The 15,921-nt window shown below is 38.3% G+C and overlaps 1 protein-coding gene across 3 annotated transcripts in view; it reads left to right on the top strand.

Annotated features, from left to right (window-relative positions):
- The first annotated feature begins 1,810 nt into the window (after positions 1-1,810).
- The window catches only part of WDR44 (WD repeat domain 44), an 87,286-nt gene continuing 73,175 nt past the window's right edge, over positions 1,811-15,921 (top strand). For all 3 annotated transcript variants that reach the window (XM_012653548.1, XM_012653547.1, XM_012653546.1), the window contains exon 1: positions 1,811-2,321. In XM_012653548.1, coding sequence (XP_012509002.1) covers positions 2,245-2,321 — 77 coding nt within the window. In that variant the 5' untranslated portion in view covers positions 1,811-2,244. The remainder of the gene's footprint in view (positions 2,322-15,921) is intronic.

The raw sequence follows: 15,921 nt of genomic DNA, 5'->3' as shown, positions 1-15,921 counted from the left end.
GCTGCTAGATTGTGAGCTCCTGGAAGGCAGAAACTAAGTTGTCTTCTTCATCTTTGAATTGTCCTCAGCACCTAGAACACTGTATGACACCAAATAGCACATGTTTACTGAATTGGGTGACTGGTTTCCTCACATGGCCTTTTGAAAAACCATTTTTTCTTTAATATGTAAAGGGGTCAATACCTCTACCATATACAGAAAACTTACTTCATTTTTTAAGGAAAACATAAATTCACTATTAGATAACTAAGAGGAGAATAAATTCAGGGGAGTTATACCTTTCCATATAAAGTTATATCTTTCCACAAAGGTATCTTTCAAATCTTATATCTTGCCATAACCCATAAAGAAAAAAGCCTAACTTTCTTAGTGAGCAAAAAAATTCACAAAGTACTTTGAGATGCATTTTTATACCTAGGAAGTTAATATGTTTAAAACATATAAAACCTAATAACTACTAGCTTTTGACAAAAGTCATAGCCTCGCAAGGATCCACGAATCCCTTGTCTGCAATTCTGAAATCCAAAAAACTCTGGAAACTAAGTTTTTATTTTTTAGTAACTTATTTGACAATCAAATTGATTTATCTTAAGCTTATTTGGCAGAAGTATCTGACCTGAACTGAATGAGGCTATTTGCTGGTATTTATTTACCCCACATGAGCATACATTTTGCTGCAAAAATATTAATATATTTGATTATGAAATGTTTTCCTGAACCCCCCTGGGGTGTTACAGAATATACAGTAAATGGCATTTGGTTTTACTTAAGCCCACTAGACCACACCAGACCTTGCCCTGGTTGCTTTACAAGGAGAAGTCTGGAGACCCTTTCCAGCCTTTCTGAGGCCATGTCCTTGGCTCCAATCCAGTCTTTTCTGCAGCCACCTTGAGTAACAGTTGAGGCTGCAGGAACAGCTCAAAAAGTCTGCCTATCATAACGTCAGTGGGAGAAATAAATATGCTTCGTGATCCTATTGAAAGTCTATGTTATTACCTTGATGGTCAATGACCCGTTGTTTAAGAAAGAACATCTCGGTCTTTCAAAAAGCACCTTTCTATTTTCACGACTGTACATTGGGCAGTTGAGGACCAGAATTAAGTTACTAGCTCTCGGCCTTGCAACGGTATCTGCTCAATATATATTTACATTTGGCTGACGCACATCTTGGGCAGTATGCAAGAATTTCTCTCACATTAAGTGTGGGCAGTGATAGATACGTGTGGAGAAAAAGTAACCGGAGGCCTTATGTTGGCTCAGCTCCAGCAATAAATCCATCATTACTCCATGTAACTGGCACGCTTCCCGAGTATCTCTCAAGTACCCTACCCTCAATTAGAGATCTTGTAGTGAATAGGGCGAGTTGTTTCTGTAACGCTAGAAGTGGCGGACCTGCTTATGCCCTACGGTGGGATATTCTGGGCTTGGATAAGACAACGTAAATACAAACCAAAATGCCCACACCAATGTTTCTGAACAGCATTTCCTCACACGAAAAGAAACAGACTTAAAATCATCCCTCTCAATATGCCTCTGTTTGAAACTGCAGTTAGTGGGTCAGACGCTCCGCTAGACCCCACCTACGTTGGGCGCGCGCCCTCAGAGCCGCGTACCGCGCTGCTCCTGCGCAGGTCCTAGGCTCCTCCCTTCAGAAGGCTCAATCCCTCCCTTTTCAGCTACTTCCGGCCCCCGCCGAACTCCCTCAACGCGCTTGCGCCGTTTTGATAGGCTTCTGGGACAGAAGTAATCAGAGCGCTGCCTCTCTGGAACCGCCCCCGCCACCTCTTCGCCCCGCCCACGCTTTACCGTCCCCTCCCGAAATCTCGCGAGGGTAGGTCCGCGTCGGTATTTTGCGGGCAAGTAGCTCTCCCAGCTGCTGTAATTGCTGCTGCGGGAGAAATTGGAGCCGCTGTCGCCGGCGCGCCCGCTCTCCCCCACTGAGAAAAGCCGCCGCCTCTTTCGCGCTCGGTATACACCTATCGCTGGGAGCGGTGGTAGCAGCAGTCCCTGGACCTACCGCCGCCTCTTCAGGCGGCAGCTCTGCTGGTCATTCCCGAAGCCGGGCAAGTGAAGGCGGCCCCCTTCCCCTAACCGGCTCCTCACTCCAGGTCGTCTGCTCCCTCCTCAGCCTCGACTGGGACCCACTTCCCCAGTCTCGCTGGGGTGGAGGACGACCAGGAGGAGACGAAAGTCACCCTTCCTCCAGGCGGCGCCGGCCCCCTCACCCGCGGGTGTGTCCTATAAATGGCGTCGGAAAGCGACACCGAGGAATTCTACGATGCCCCTGAAGATGTGCACCTGGGGGGCGGCTACCCCGTAGGGTAAGTAACTGCAGCTATGGCCCAGAAGCAGGGCATCCCAGTCCCCCGGCATCTCCTGTATCTTCCCCCTACACCCCTCCCAGGTACCGCTGTGTCCGCCACCTATGTTCCTCTCAGTCTCACTCGAGTACTTCAGAACCCAGACCTGGGGCTCCTTTGGGCGGGGTGAGTTGGAGAAAGGGGACTCGCCCACCTCGGGCACCCCCCCGCCCCTTTCCCTGATGAACGGGCCCCAGGAGCTCTCTTGAAGCCCCTTTCCCGTCTTGTCCAGCTTCCTGCGAGGTGGGACAGACAGCTTATGTGCCTTAGAGCCAGAGATTTGTATCTGTGGGGTTCGGAGCTTACCTTTTAAAACATCCGTTTTGGCCTCGGGGACCATAGATTAAAGCAGCAGTAACAGAAATTGTACTTCCAGGTTTCTTTTTTCCTTTTACCGCTAACTTACCTATTCGTTTCAGAGGTGGCTGTAACTCTCCCCTATTTGTCCTCCTCTTTTCCTTGTACAGAACAAAAAGGAGCTGGGATAAGGTTGGGTATTTACTTATGAAAGTCCTCTAGCTGATGTACTCTAGATCAACAGTGTTTTATTAAAACAGCAACGGCACCTTACAGCGAGGCAGTGGAAATTGAAGACAAGGTGGCATTAGGGAGAATGCGGTCTAAAAAGGTATCCGGACAGAAATATACACAATTGACTACAGAAATACAAACAAGTGCTGAGTAATCTGGTGGTTGGAAGGAGAGCCCCAGCTTTGTGCTCTTTATCTAATTCTGCAAGATGTTTTAGTGGTGATTAATATGGGTGATTCTGAGTAGGAAGTACGGTAGTTGGAATGTTTCGCTTGACTAGGACTTCTACTTTCTTACCGAGTTTTCCAGTTTTTGAAGTTGGAATAGTGTTTAAAGCGATTTCACTGAACTCTTCTACGGACGTGTGTGGAACTAGAGGCAGTGACATACATTTTCATGCTGTAAGAATTGGCAAAATTTGTGTGTTAGGGTAAATCACTAATATGGTTCCGGAGTTCAACTGCCTTCAATTCTCATGCTTACAAATGTGGAAGAAATACCCCGTTTGATGCAAATAGAGTTATGCATACATACATTCTAGAAGTCATATATTGGTATATATTGTGCACCAAAAAAGTTACAGCAACAAAGTCAGAAAGACATGTATGTTGGTAGATTGCAGATGTGTGTGTTTCCACCAATCTTAATGTCACCGTTGTGGGATTTTGGGGTGGCAGTGGCCAATCTTGAGATGGCATTGAATCTTCTTCAAGTTCAATATCTGAGACAAGTTCATAGCCACATAGTAGAGGATAGGAAATACTTTTGGGTTTTCAAATGTATTGGGTTCCCTTGAAATTAAATTTTTTGCATGTGGTTTTCCCTTCAAAGTAGTTAACTATCAATTCACATTAAATGAGAGACCAAATCCTTTAGTACTTTTGTGTGTGTGTGTTGGAGTGGGCAAGGGAAATATCAATCAGTTTACGTGATTGTTATCAATTTAGAACTATTGTGTGGCTATTATTTCTTTTCATTGAATAAGTTTAATTTCAAAGTTTTATCAGGACCTGTGTAAACTGTCTAGTACAGTACCTGGCACAGAGAAAGCATTCAAATGTTCATTCTCTTTCCTTTCTTGGCATTAGCAAATTTGTTAATTGTATTAAAATGCTTACTTTGGGAGAAAGTATACAGAACTTCGAGCTATTTTACTTATCTAAACAGGATGAGTCATTTTGATAGAATTGATAGTTTCTTCTTCTCCCATGGGATAATATAGCTTCTCAAGCACTTTGATCCTCTGATACTAGGTTAAAAGTGAAAAAGTCTCCTGAAGTCCAGCTTTCTAATTGTAACTCTAATCTGCCTAAATACTGGGCATGTTGAGCTCTATGGATAAAACTGCAGGGTCAGTTAGTGAATTTCATGGCTCCTTGGCATACTGGTGAGAGGATTTGGAAGAGAATAGACTCATCTGGAGAATTGCATCTGTAAAGAACTAGCAGTACTGAGAGGATAGAAAAAGGTTAGCATCATTTACATTTTCCTCTATCCCCTGTGGCAGATTTTGTCATTTGCATAAAGTACTGTGAGACTTGGCTGAGCAACTAACTACCTAGAAATGAAGTAAGAAATCTTGATTTGTGGAAACGGATGGCATCACTAGATATTTGGTCATTAGGAATATCTTCTGTCCCTTAATATGAACTGGAGTGGCATACCATACAAACTCTTAAGAGATTTAATAGACTGAATTGGGCACTTTAAGAAATGTTCCTTGCTGTTGTGTGTTTGGGAGTATACAGACTATTTCACCAAATTGTAGTAAACTGAGTAGGCAGTTGAGACTTATCTCTTATGTTTTGTTAATCAGCAGAATCCAAATATGCAGTCCATTTCCTAAAATTAATTTATTTCTTGCAATTCTTTCCCAGTGGTGTCTTCAGCTTTATTAATCTACTCTTCGAAAGCAAACTTAATAAGTTATAAATCAGCCCAGTTTTTTACAGAAAGACTTTGGATTCCAGTATAGCACACTTCTCCACAGTGGCAGATCATTTTCACTTACCCAGCTCTGCAATATATATCACATTTATAATACTTTGATTGACATTTTAGGTCTGTTTTTATTGTTCTTTTCTACATTTTTACCGATGAAGAACCTTAGGCTCAGAGAGTGTTAAGTGAATTATCCTAGGAGATACAGCTTGTAAGTGGCAGAGCTGGGACTTGAAACCAGCTCTTCAGACTCCTAGTCCAGTATTTTTATTCTAGTATATCATAGCTGCCCCACACTATGTGTGGAGGGTGGTGGTGCAGTGACAGGGAAGTGGGGAGAGATCCTCCACTAGTAGATTCTAGAGTAAAATGTTTTAGAACCAACTTGCTGAATTGAATTGATGCATCTATTTAAAACCAGTAGCCCAAACGTTTTAGTTCTCTTGGCTAGAAATTTTCACGTTATCTTTTAAGAAAGCATATTTTTGTTTTGTCAGATAGGAATTTTATAAGATCATAGGCTATTACAGCTAGAAGGGGCCTCTCTTTCATATAAAATGTTGTGAAAACTGAAGCCCAGAGAGGGAGAGTGACTCATCCAAGGTGCCACAGCAAATTAATGGCAGAGCTAGGACTAGAACCCAGACCAGTTTGACAGTTTGGTGTTCTTTCTGCTACTGTGCTGTCTTTTGATAGAGCAGGAAAGGGAGGAGGAACTGTAGTATAGTAGAAAAGAGCCCCGGACTATGAGTCATTTCATTTCCTCATCTTTAAATCGAGATTATACTCTTGAGAACACTTCCAACTCGTCATTGTATTGAGGTTTAATAGTGTATTTTTATTGATAAGCTTTTGTTCTTGGGAAATCTTTCCCTGATTTCTTTTTTACCTTTTAGTTTAACAAACTTGATGGTGTTTGGTACATGGTTTAAGACCCATAGATTTGAAATTAAGTATTTACTGGGTAATTATATATAAGGTGAATGCCTCTGCTAACTCTTGTGGTTTATACCTACACATACTAAAGGCTGGCACTGAGAATATGTTATAAAAATAAATGTTATCTTTTCAGCACTTTTTTACTGGCAGCCAAAATATTTTTGAGGTCTTAGAAGAATGGTAGAGTAACAGTATTTTTAGAGTAGGAAGGGAGTGGAAATCATTTAGCCCAGCTGTCCCATTTAACCGAAAGTGAAACCTAGGCTCAGAGAGGGGAAGCAACACATTGCTGATTAGTGGCATACTTGGAACTAGAACCCAAGTCTCTTAATTCCTCATTTATACCATGCTGCCATGTCTGTGGAACGAAGGAAAGTATTGCTGGGTATCGCTGCTATAGGTTTCTGGCACTTACCCTGTTATCCGGGATCCTAAGAAGATCTACTGCTATCTAACTTGACCGTTTTTCATGCCTTGCCCATCAGACGACATTGACTGTTTTAGGATCCTAACTTTTGCTCACTAATTTTCTCCAAATCAGGATAAAAAAAGAGTGGCAGAATAGCTTATCTAAGAACAGTGGTTGTTATTTATATTATTTTATTTTTAGGAGTCAGTTAGTGTTGACTTCAATCTACCACATGCAGTTTAGAGTAATGGCAATTAATTGATGAAATCATGGGAACTGAAACCAAACTGTCCTGAAGAATTGTTAGGTCTAAAAAAGTTGCATAGCCGCCTTTGTTGAAAACTCACCTTCTCACTTTACTATAGCATCAGAAACATTTCTCTCTAAATTGAAAATTGATATAAGCTTTAATTTAAAAAATATTTGTGTGATATGAATTACTTTAGGCAAGTTTCCTTAGAATGGCTGTTTATTCATGAGTTGGCATTTGATCATAGATTATATTTGATTGCTGTTGGCTTTGTGGATTGATAGAAATATATTTGTAAATGCTGTTTTATCACACTCATGTAATATATTGAAGTGGGGGGAAAGCTTCTACATATTAGTAAATTCAATTCTAAATTTAGTGACCTCCAGCTGTCAACTGGTGACTCATGGAGGTAGGACAGTCCTTAGCAGTATATGGCAGTTTGGGGGCTCAATTTGAATCTGTACAAACTCCTGTAAATTGAAAACTTTATTTTGTTCTCGTGATAACCTACTTCATAAAATAGGGTAGATAAAATTTTATTTTTAAAAATGTAAAAACCTAAATAGTTTTAGGATGTTAAGTTCAGTGGTAGTCTTATAGAGTAGAAAATAATTTCTAATTATTGGTATTTGAGACTTATTATATAACCTTTACATTACACAACACTCCGTATGTTCTTCAGTTCATTGTTACGACTTTGACAAAGTCAGGTGAATTTGCCAGGCAAGCCCCTTGACAAGCTGTTTGTTTCCTCCTCGTACTCTGTCTACAATTTGGTACTTACTCCTGGGGTAGTAGAGGTGGTGATAGTGGAGATGGAGGAAGGGCGTATGAAGAGGAAATCATGGAGGTTGTGGTGAGGCAGGTGAAGGGAGCCCCAGCAGTGAGTTTAGAAACCTGGTTAAAAGGCTGCTTCCTGGGGCATGGATAGTTGAGATAAGACAAATCTCACCCTTTATATACACACATACACAGTGTGAATTATATAATCCTTTGTGTAGAAGATTAATAACCTGTAAGAAATACCTCAAACGAAAGTTAAAGTAATAAAAATTGTAGATATTTTATGATGCCCTACTGATATTTAACTTGAATTGATACTTAACCTACATTTCTGTTTTCTATCCAGAGCTAAGCTAATTTCTGTAAACTTTCACAAAGTCTGTTCCCCTCTCACTGTTGGGTATTATTCAGCTAAACAGTTAAACCTTTAATTGGGTGCTTTCTTTACTCTTCAAAGTGGAACTCTGTCTATTCTCTTATTTCAAACTGAGCAGTCTTTGTGTTAGTCTGTCATCTCATGATTCAAAATTGAGGAAAAAGCACCGAAGACATAATGTGGGCCTCATACCTGATGGCAACCCCAGTGTTTTTCCCCAGTTGGTATACAAATTTATCTTGGTTACTATGGCAACCAGTCTATCAGTTATTCTTCTAGCTCTTTTGCCTTCTCTCAGATACTAGGATTACCATATAATCAGGTTCTGCTAAAGCCCTTCAGGTTTTAGCATTTTATTACCAGCTGCAGCTGTCTGGCAGTTTACAATTTGGCATTCCATCAGAGTCAGTTGCTTTTAAGTCCACAAAACCTTTTTGTCTCCAAACCTTTTTTAAACATACAGAATTTAACAAAACCATGTTTAGGCAGCAATTTCCTCATACTAATTTTCTCAGTTTCAATGTTAGTCATTGCCTTGAAGATTGAATGCCTTACATCATTGACATCCAATGGCCATCCCTTTGTGATACCAAGTAAAATAAATTTCAAGATCAAGGGTGACCATTTAGGAAATACACTTGCAAATGTGATTGTGAACTCAGTATCATCACGAACTAGCTAAATGACTTAAAAGTATCTTGATTCATCAGCAACTACCAAATAAATAATCTGGCTTTTAACAAAAATGATTTCTATAGGTCGTAGAAAGAATGGCCTTTAATTCTTTTTAGTTTGAGAAAATTGTTTAGAAATTTAATAGGAAATGTTATCTTTCTTTTACAGCCTTTGAATAAACAGGAAGGGAAAGGTAAAGACATATGTGTCTTTGTTTTAAGTCTTTCATATTACTTGACGTACATTTTTTATCTCTTAAAAATTTCAGAATTCATATAACTAAAATAGTTTTAGAAATTATAAATATATTTACTTGTCTTGTTAAAAATAAGGATAGTGAAGAAATATTTAGAATATATAAGCTGCTCCTGTTAATGTTTGTTTTGGTGCTCATGCTAAGTATTGCACTGTGTGGTAATGACTTCTAAATATGCACAATTAATCTCTTGGGTTAACTGAATTGGAGGTGGTTACTCTGTCAATGACTTAACCAATATTGCTACCTATTTTCATACATAACAACATATGTCATTTCTTTTTTAAAAAGTAGAATTTTACTTTTAAAATATTATGTATACTTTTCAAAAAGTACTTATTTTTCTTTGTTTTTTTTTTTTTTTTTTTTTGAGACAGACTCTCGCTCTGTTGCCCGGGCTAGAGTGAGTGAGTGCCGTGACGTCAGCCTAGCTCACAGCAACCTCAAACTCCTGGGCTCAAGCAATCCTTCTGCCTCAGCCTCCCGAGTAGCTGGGACTACAGGAATGTGCCACCATGCCAAGCTAATTTTTTCTACATATATTTTTAGTTGTCCAGATAATTTCTTTCTATTTTCAGTAGAGACGGGGTCTCGCTCTTATTCAGGCTGGTCTCAAACTCCTGACCTCGAGCGATCCTCCGGCCTCGGCCTCCCAGAGTGCTAGGATTACAGGCATGAGCCACCGCGCCCGGCCAAAAAGTACTTATCTTTCTGAATTAGAAGATTATTATAGTAAGCTTGTGAGTTTGTATTTTTGGTAGTGAAATGATTAAGTGCCCAGGAGTTTGAGACAAACCTGAGCAACATAATGAGACCCTGCCTTTACCTCCACCCCAAAAAATTAAGTCTTCCTGGCTTCAATTTTTATTTAAATCATGATTTGAATGGTTTCATTTTAAGATTAGTATATCCTATCCAAAAACTGTAGTTAAATTCCAATAATGCCCCAAGGAGAACTTTAATTGCACAAATAGACTTAAGAGCAGTTTTCCTTTCTCCACAGAGCCCTAATCCTTAAAACTTTTAAAGGGGGAGGAGTGTAAATTTTTTAAAAATCCAAGGGTGAAGCATAAGATTTTTGGAAACTTCCGTAGAAAACTTTAACAGTATTTTCCTATAGGCAGCCTGTAAAGAACAAGCCATATCTGTATAAAACCTACTTAACCACTACTAATTGTAATAGACTATTCCAGCACAAAACTTACTGAATTGTGGGCATTCTTACGAAGCACAAATCAAACTTTCTAGAGAACCGATAAATGGTATGTAGTGCTCTATGCAAACTCACTTTCTCAGAATAGGCATCTTGGTTATTAAGTGGGCTCAAGAGAAGGGGTGGGCGTGTTCTTTCTGACATTGCTCTTGAACTGGTAAGAATAGTTGCAGATGAAATTAATCTGTAGTCGTCTTTTAACTCTATCCTTGAAAGTCTTTATTTAAATTGGGAGACCGATGGAATCATCTTTCTGGTTATTAGCAGTACTATTAACAATTTGAGTGTTTTTTTTAAACCTCTATTTTGAAATATGCTTATCTAACCCACATCAAACTGAAACCACAGGTGATTTGAACATTTCCTTCAGCCCCAGTTTTACCCCTTTCACTGACAGTTTTCTCCTTCCTAGTTTACCCAATGTCATTAGTACAGAGATTTCCTAGCATAACAACTTCTTGTCCCTTACAACTGAGAAGGGTCAGTGATGGAAGAAGTATAAAGGGTGGGAACTTCTGGAAGGAGTAAGGGAAAAATTGGTTAAACTGGAGAAAGTGGATGAGTTGGTAAGTGGGATTGGTTAGTGCAACAGTCCCCAACCTTTTTGGCACCAGGGACTGTTTTCGTGGAAGACAATTTTTCCACGGACCGGGGAAGGGTGCATGATTTCGGGATGATTCGAGCGCATTACATTTATTGTATACTTTATTTCTATTATTATTACATTGTAATATAATGAAATAATTATACAATTCACCAAAGGTTGGGGAAACCCTAGGTTAGTCACAGGTGTGGCTCAGTCACTGGATTAGTGGAAGATAGATGAGTGGAATGAATAAGTAGCATGATAAAACTAGTACCTTTGGCCGGGCGCGGTGGCTCACGCCTGTAATCCTAGCTCTCTGGGAGGCCAAGGTGGGCAGATCGTTTGAGCTCAGGAGTTCGAAACCAGCCTGAGCAAGAGCAAGACCCCGTCTCTACTAAAAATAGAAAGAAATTAATTGGACAACTAAAAATACATAGGAAAAAAAATAGCCGGGCATGGTGGCGCATGCCTGTAGTCCCAGCTACTCGGGAGGCTGAGGCAGAAGGATTGCTTGAGCCAAGGAGTTTGAGGTTGCTGTGAGCTAGGATGACGCCACGGCACTCTAGCCCAGGCAACACAGTGAGACTCTGTCTCAAAAAAAAAAACAACGAGTACCTTTGTAAGTGAAAGCAAGTAGATTTGTCCATACTTTGCAATGGATATTTTATCTTTATTGGATTGGTTTAAAGGATTAAGGTTAAGGACTGGGATCAGTGGTTTTTCCTTTAAATGAACTTTACTATCCCTATTATGTCCCAGGTCATAGCTCTTAGCTGTTGACTTTTAACTTTTGCCTTATTTCCCAGGACAGAGAGGTCCACAGCTGATGTGTAGTAGTGGCAGAAGATTTAGGTGGGGATGGGGGTGGTGAGTAGGCATGCTTTGTGGTGTCTACTCTTCACAATTTCTTCTACTTTTGAACTTCCTGGTTCTCTTCAATCTCCACCCAGGCTCCCCCCCAACACACACACACACACACACACACACACACACCCACACCCACCCACCAGTTTCTATAAAAGGAGAGAGATAAGGGAGGGAGCTGAGGCAAGGAGAGTGGTTTGGATTTATGGGACCTTTGTAACTCGGGGGACATCCTGTACTTAGTAAATATTAAATGTTAACAGTGAAACCTTGGGAGGTGTTGCCAGTTATCCTGTACTATGTCAATTCCTTGTTACCAACTTTTTTTCCCAGGGATGAATATATTCACAGGAAGAAAGAAGTATTATAGTCCTATATGTTGTCACATGCAAAAGAATGATAATGCCAACTAATGTTGGGCATTCATTTTCAAAGTTCTTTCACTTGTGTTATTGCTTCTGTTTATCCTGCAGTTCTGTGAGATAGGTAGGACAATTACTGGCAGCTCAGGTGGGTAAGACACAACCGTCAAAAGGTGGAACTTCACTAACTTGTGGTAACTAGATGAATGGAGACATAGAACATTAGGTTCCTCCCTACTTTCCTTTTCTAAACTGTAAACATTTTAGGATACTATATTTTAAATGTGAGTTATTAGAATGATAGAGCTAACTCTCCTACCATTTGGGTATGTATAATTTACTGTGTAAAACAAAAGAAGTATTTTTATGCCCTTCATTTTAAGCTTTGACATTATTGATTATTGTATGGTAGCCAGGTCAGAAAATGACCTTGCTACTCAAAGAGCTGGAATTCCAGATGGTGTTCACTGCATGTCAAAGGGTATGGTCTTTGTTCCTAAGGGAAACCCCCTCAGGGTATGAGCCACTGCTAATTTGGACTTCTGTGCCACATCAAAAAGTCTTAATCCCAGATTTTTTTTCTGTAATTGTGTTACAGATTGTTGTCACTTGTTAGGCCACATTGCTTTTGTTTTTGTTTTATTTTAGTATAGCTGATTCATGTTTTTGGCCACAAGCCACTAACTAGAAACACAATGTTTCTTTTTGTCCTCTTCCCCCTTAAAATGTGTTTTCTAGCAGTCGTAGTGACTGTATGTGGTAGTTATTAACATTTTCCACCTAATCAAAACTCTGTTGGCTATCAAATTAATGGGAAAAATGGATTCCTAATACTAGGTAATTAGAAAAATCAAATGATTACTAATTACCATTAAAGATATAAATAAGATTGAACAATCTTTTTTGTAATTAATAAAGGGCCTAAACTTGGCCTACAGAATGGTTTTATGTAGGTAAGCATTGTAGGTAAATCAAGATTTTTATAGAATATTTATCAAGGGCTTGATACATATTTCATAAAAGAATGCAGAAGTAGAAATTCAAATACATAAAGCATAGAAATTCAATTTATAAAATAGTGCTTGATATTAAATCTTACTGAAATATGTTTGGTTTTCTATTATTCATGATATTGAGGGAGAACATGAATAATTAAAAGCTACCAGTTACACCAAAATCTTATTCAGCCATTAGTTTACAACTTCCTTTCCCATCAAACCTTTTATCAGAGATAATAAAAGTAGATTATCTTTAATTAAAAAAGCAATATAAATGGTTTGATTTGAGTTTTGTTCCTCTGCTCATCTTTGGTGATGAGCAGTGAACTCAGAGGAAGGAAAATATGGAAGTTGTGACAGGTGCTTTAGAGTGCTAATTTTTATTTAGAAGTTACTGGCATTTACTTTTTAAGATTAGTACTCAGTTGAATATTTTAGACAACTTACAAAAATCATATTAGCACATTAACTTGATAAAGCTTCTGTAATATGACCATAGCCCAACATCTTGTTTGTTTACTTTTTAAAAAGTAAGTAATTAAGCATGATTACATTAGGTATTGATTTCTCCAGGCAGGCAATAAGTTAGTTATCTGTTTCTGTCTTGATTTTACTAGCAATTATTTTAAATAATTAATAGATGGAACTTTTATTCTAACCTACTTTGACAAATTGGGACATTGTGATATAGCTTCCTTACCCTGGAGTTATCGTTTTAATGTAGCTATTTATTGAATGATTGTAAACATATAAAGTAGAATGTTTTTAGCTTAGAATTCCTGAGTAGGCTCAGGGAAATGATTTATTTTTCTGTTATTTTGTCAATAAATACATTATCAAGCTGTTCTTTTAGGAATATGGCATAAAACTATACTATATAAATCATTTTTGAAAAATCAGTTTGTCATTTTAGACAAGATATAGTTGCTTAAGGGTCCTATTTTTAAGTTCTTAGTTACCCTATATGTGAACAGATTCTTATTTCACAACAAAGTTTTCTTTGATTCCATTGAAGATCATTTACAAATATTGCCACAAAACCTTTCAAAAAATGTACAGCTATTTTACAAATTTTCATACCATCTATTTCTATTAATATCATTGATAAAATTATTAGGTATTTTTAGATATATTCTACTTCTAGGCTTTCATAGTATTTAAAACTTAAATGTCCTTTCAAAGGATAATAAAAGTAATAATTCACATCTTGAAGATTCAGTTAATTCTCTGTTAGATAATTGTCGTAACTGTATTCTCAGCTTTTTGTTAATCTTGTTAATAAACCAATATTGCCTCATATCAAGGTGAATTTGAGTGATTCCTATTTTCTATTGCCTAGTTAAAACATAACATTTTAGGATATATTAGGAAAATTAGACTAGTTTATGATTGCCTAGCACTTATTTTTTTCCAACTGTTTACTAGACTTTTTAGGTTTAATTGGCACTGTTACTTTTTGTAATAGCCAACTTAAAATAGTACTATGAGAATGGGAGTGGTACTGTCACAAATGATTTGGATTTGAAAGGCTAGCAGACTTAGATGCCATTTCTTCAATTTGAGTATTGTTGTTTTTAGGTTGAAGGTGCTTCTTGACTTCCCAGTCTTCTATGAGGGGTTTTCATGCTTAGCATAGAATCTAGTAACTTTCCACAGAATATAACTAATTAATACAATCAGTATATACAGTTCAACTCCAATGTATTATACAATACTGCATCCCAAATTTTAAAAGCTACACACTTAGAGCAAGATTTAAAAACAAAGCAAAACTGTCTCTTGTTCTCTAAATATGAACTGTTTTCAATTTTTGGTTCAACCTGGGGTTGGTTGATGTGTTTTTACTTTTGTTTTCTGCTTCATTTTTGTTGTCGTTGCTGCCGTTGTTTTTCTGCCTGGCCTCGGTGGGCCAGAAAAAAAAATCAGCACTTTCTGAGCACCAGAAATCTTCTGATTCCCTGTTTAGACTTAGCACTTTAGTGTTGGTCTTAGTTTGCTATCAGATTTCACTGGTTCAGCTTTAGAAATTAAAACCCTTTAAATTAGCTACTTACTTTAATAACTGGCTAAGGCCTTATCTATGCTCATATCTTGTTCACCTCAAGGACCTCAGAATCCCAGCACCTTCTTAGTATAGGCAAGCAATTCCTTGCCCTGTTTGATTCAGTTCCTTGATGTACTGTTTAAGCTCATCTTACTTTTCTATTAATATTTTCATTAAGGCAAAGGATAGAGAGGGATAAAAACAAAATCAAGCTGTAGGTTAATTCCCTGTTAAACCCTTTGTAGTCACTTTCCTCTAAGAAAAATGTTTCTCAAGCAGCCCGCTTTATTTCAGCTGACTCACTCCATAATCCCTCCTTCCATGTCATTGCTCCTTTTTACCTCTCTAGGAGCCTGTGAGGAATTTTACAACCTTACAAGAGGCCTTCTTCAGAGCAAATCATCTTTTTTTCTCAGAGCCTTAAAGAAAAAGTGAGTCCTCTCATTGCTAGAAAAAAGATCTCATTAGTCCATTTTTCTGTGTTTTCCAGTTGTTTTGGTATATTCTTTTCATGGAGTGTAACAAGGGTCTGGAAATGGGGTTGTTGAGTGTGAGATTGTTCTTATATTTTATTTTTGTACTTTAAGAGGTGGTTCTTGAGTTCCCAGTTGCTTAGTTGAATATGAAGCAGGTGGCAAATATAGATTTAGTCTGCAAATATAGATTCCTCCCTATTCGCAGAGGGGTTTGTTTGTTTTTCTTTCGGATAACCCTCAGGTAAGGAGTAGAGAAACACCAAACACAAAAAGGCAGAAGGATTTATCTGTAGCTAATGGGTGAGAAACTAAAGATAGGATGGCTTTATATGGGCTCCGGCTCTTTGAAACCACAGAAATTCAATGTTCTTTTTAAAAAATAGACGTAAGCACTGCACCAAGATTTTAAGTCCCTATTACCCCAAGGCCATAGCACATGAGTGATGAAGATATGAGTTTAAAATGAGAAAAGGTGATCCACTAATTGCCTGGAGAAAAACCACTTGGGGAAGCTCTGAAAAACCCAGATTAGATTCCTACTGTAATCAGCGGTGTCAGTAGCTGATTTTGAAACGTGGGTTTTGCAGTAAGCCAGGCAAGGCAGTGCAACTAGCTTCTGTTTGGGAAATCTAATCTATACAGGTTCTTAATACAAATTTATATTCATTACCATTCAAATCTAGGAGCTATTAGTGCTTCAGGTTGTGGAAGGATGTTGAGATAAATGTGTTTACAGAACTGAGAAACAAATCTATTTCATATTGCAGAATGTTCATCGGTTTTTTATTGATATAGAAATAATATAATTGAAGTATTTCTAATATCCTTTTTATACAGTGAGGAGAGCATCCTAAA

The sequence above is a fragment of the Propithecus coquereli genome, unplaced genomic scaffold (genome assembly GCF_000956105.1).
Source record: "Propithecus coquereli isolate 6110/MARCELLA unplaced genomic scaffold, Pcoq_1.0 Scaffold422, whole genome shotgun sequence".
Lineage (NCBI taxonomy): Eukaryota > Metazoa > Chordata > Mammalia > Primates > Indriidae > Propithecus > Propithecus coquereli.
Note: the sequence above shows the minus strand (reverse complement) of the source record. Positions and strands in the feature narration are given on the sequence as shown.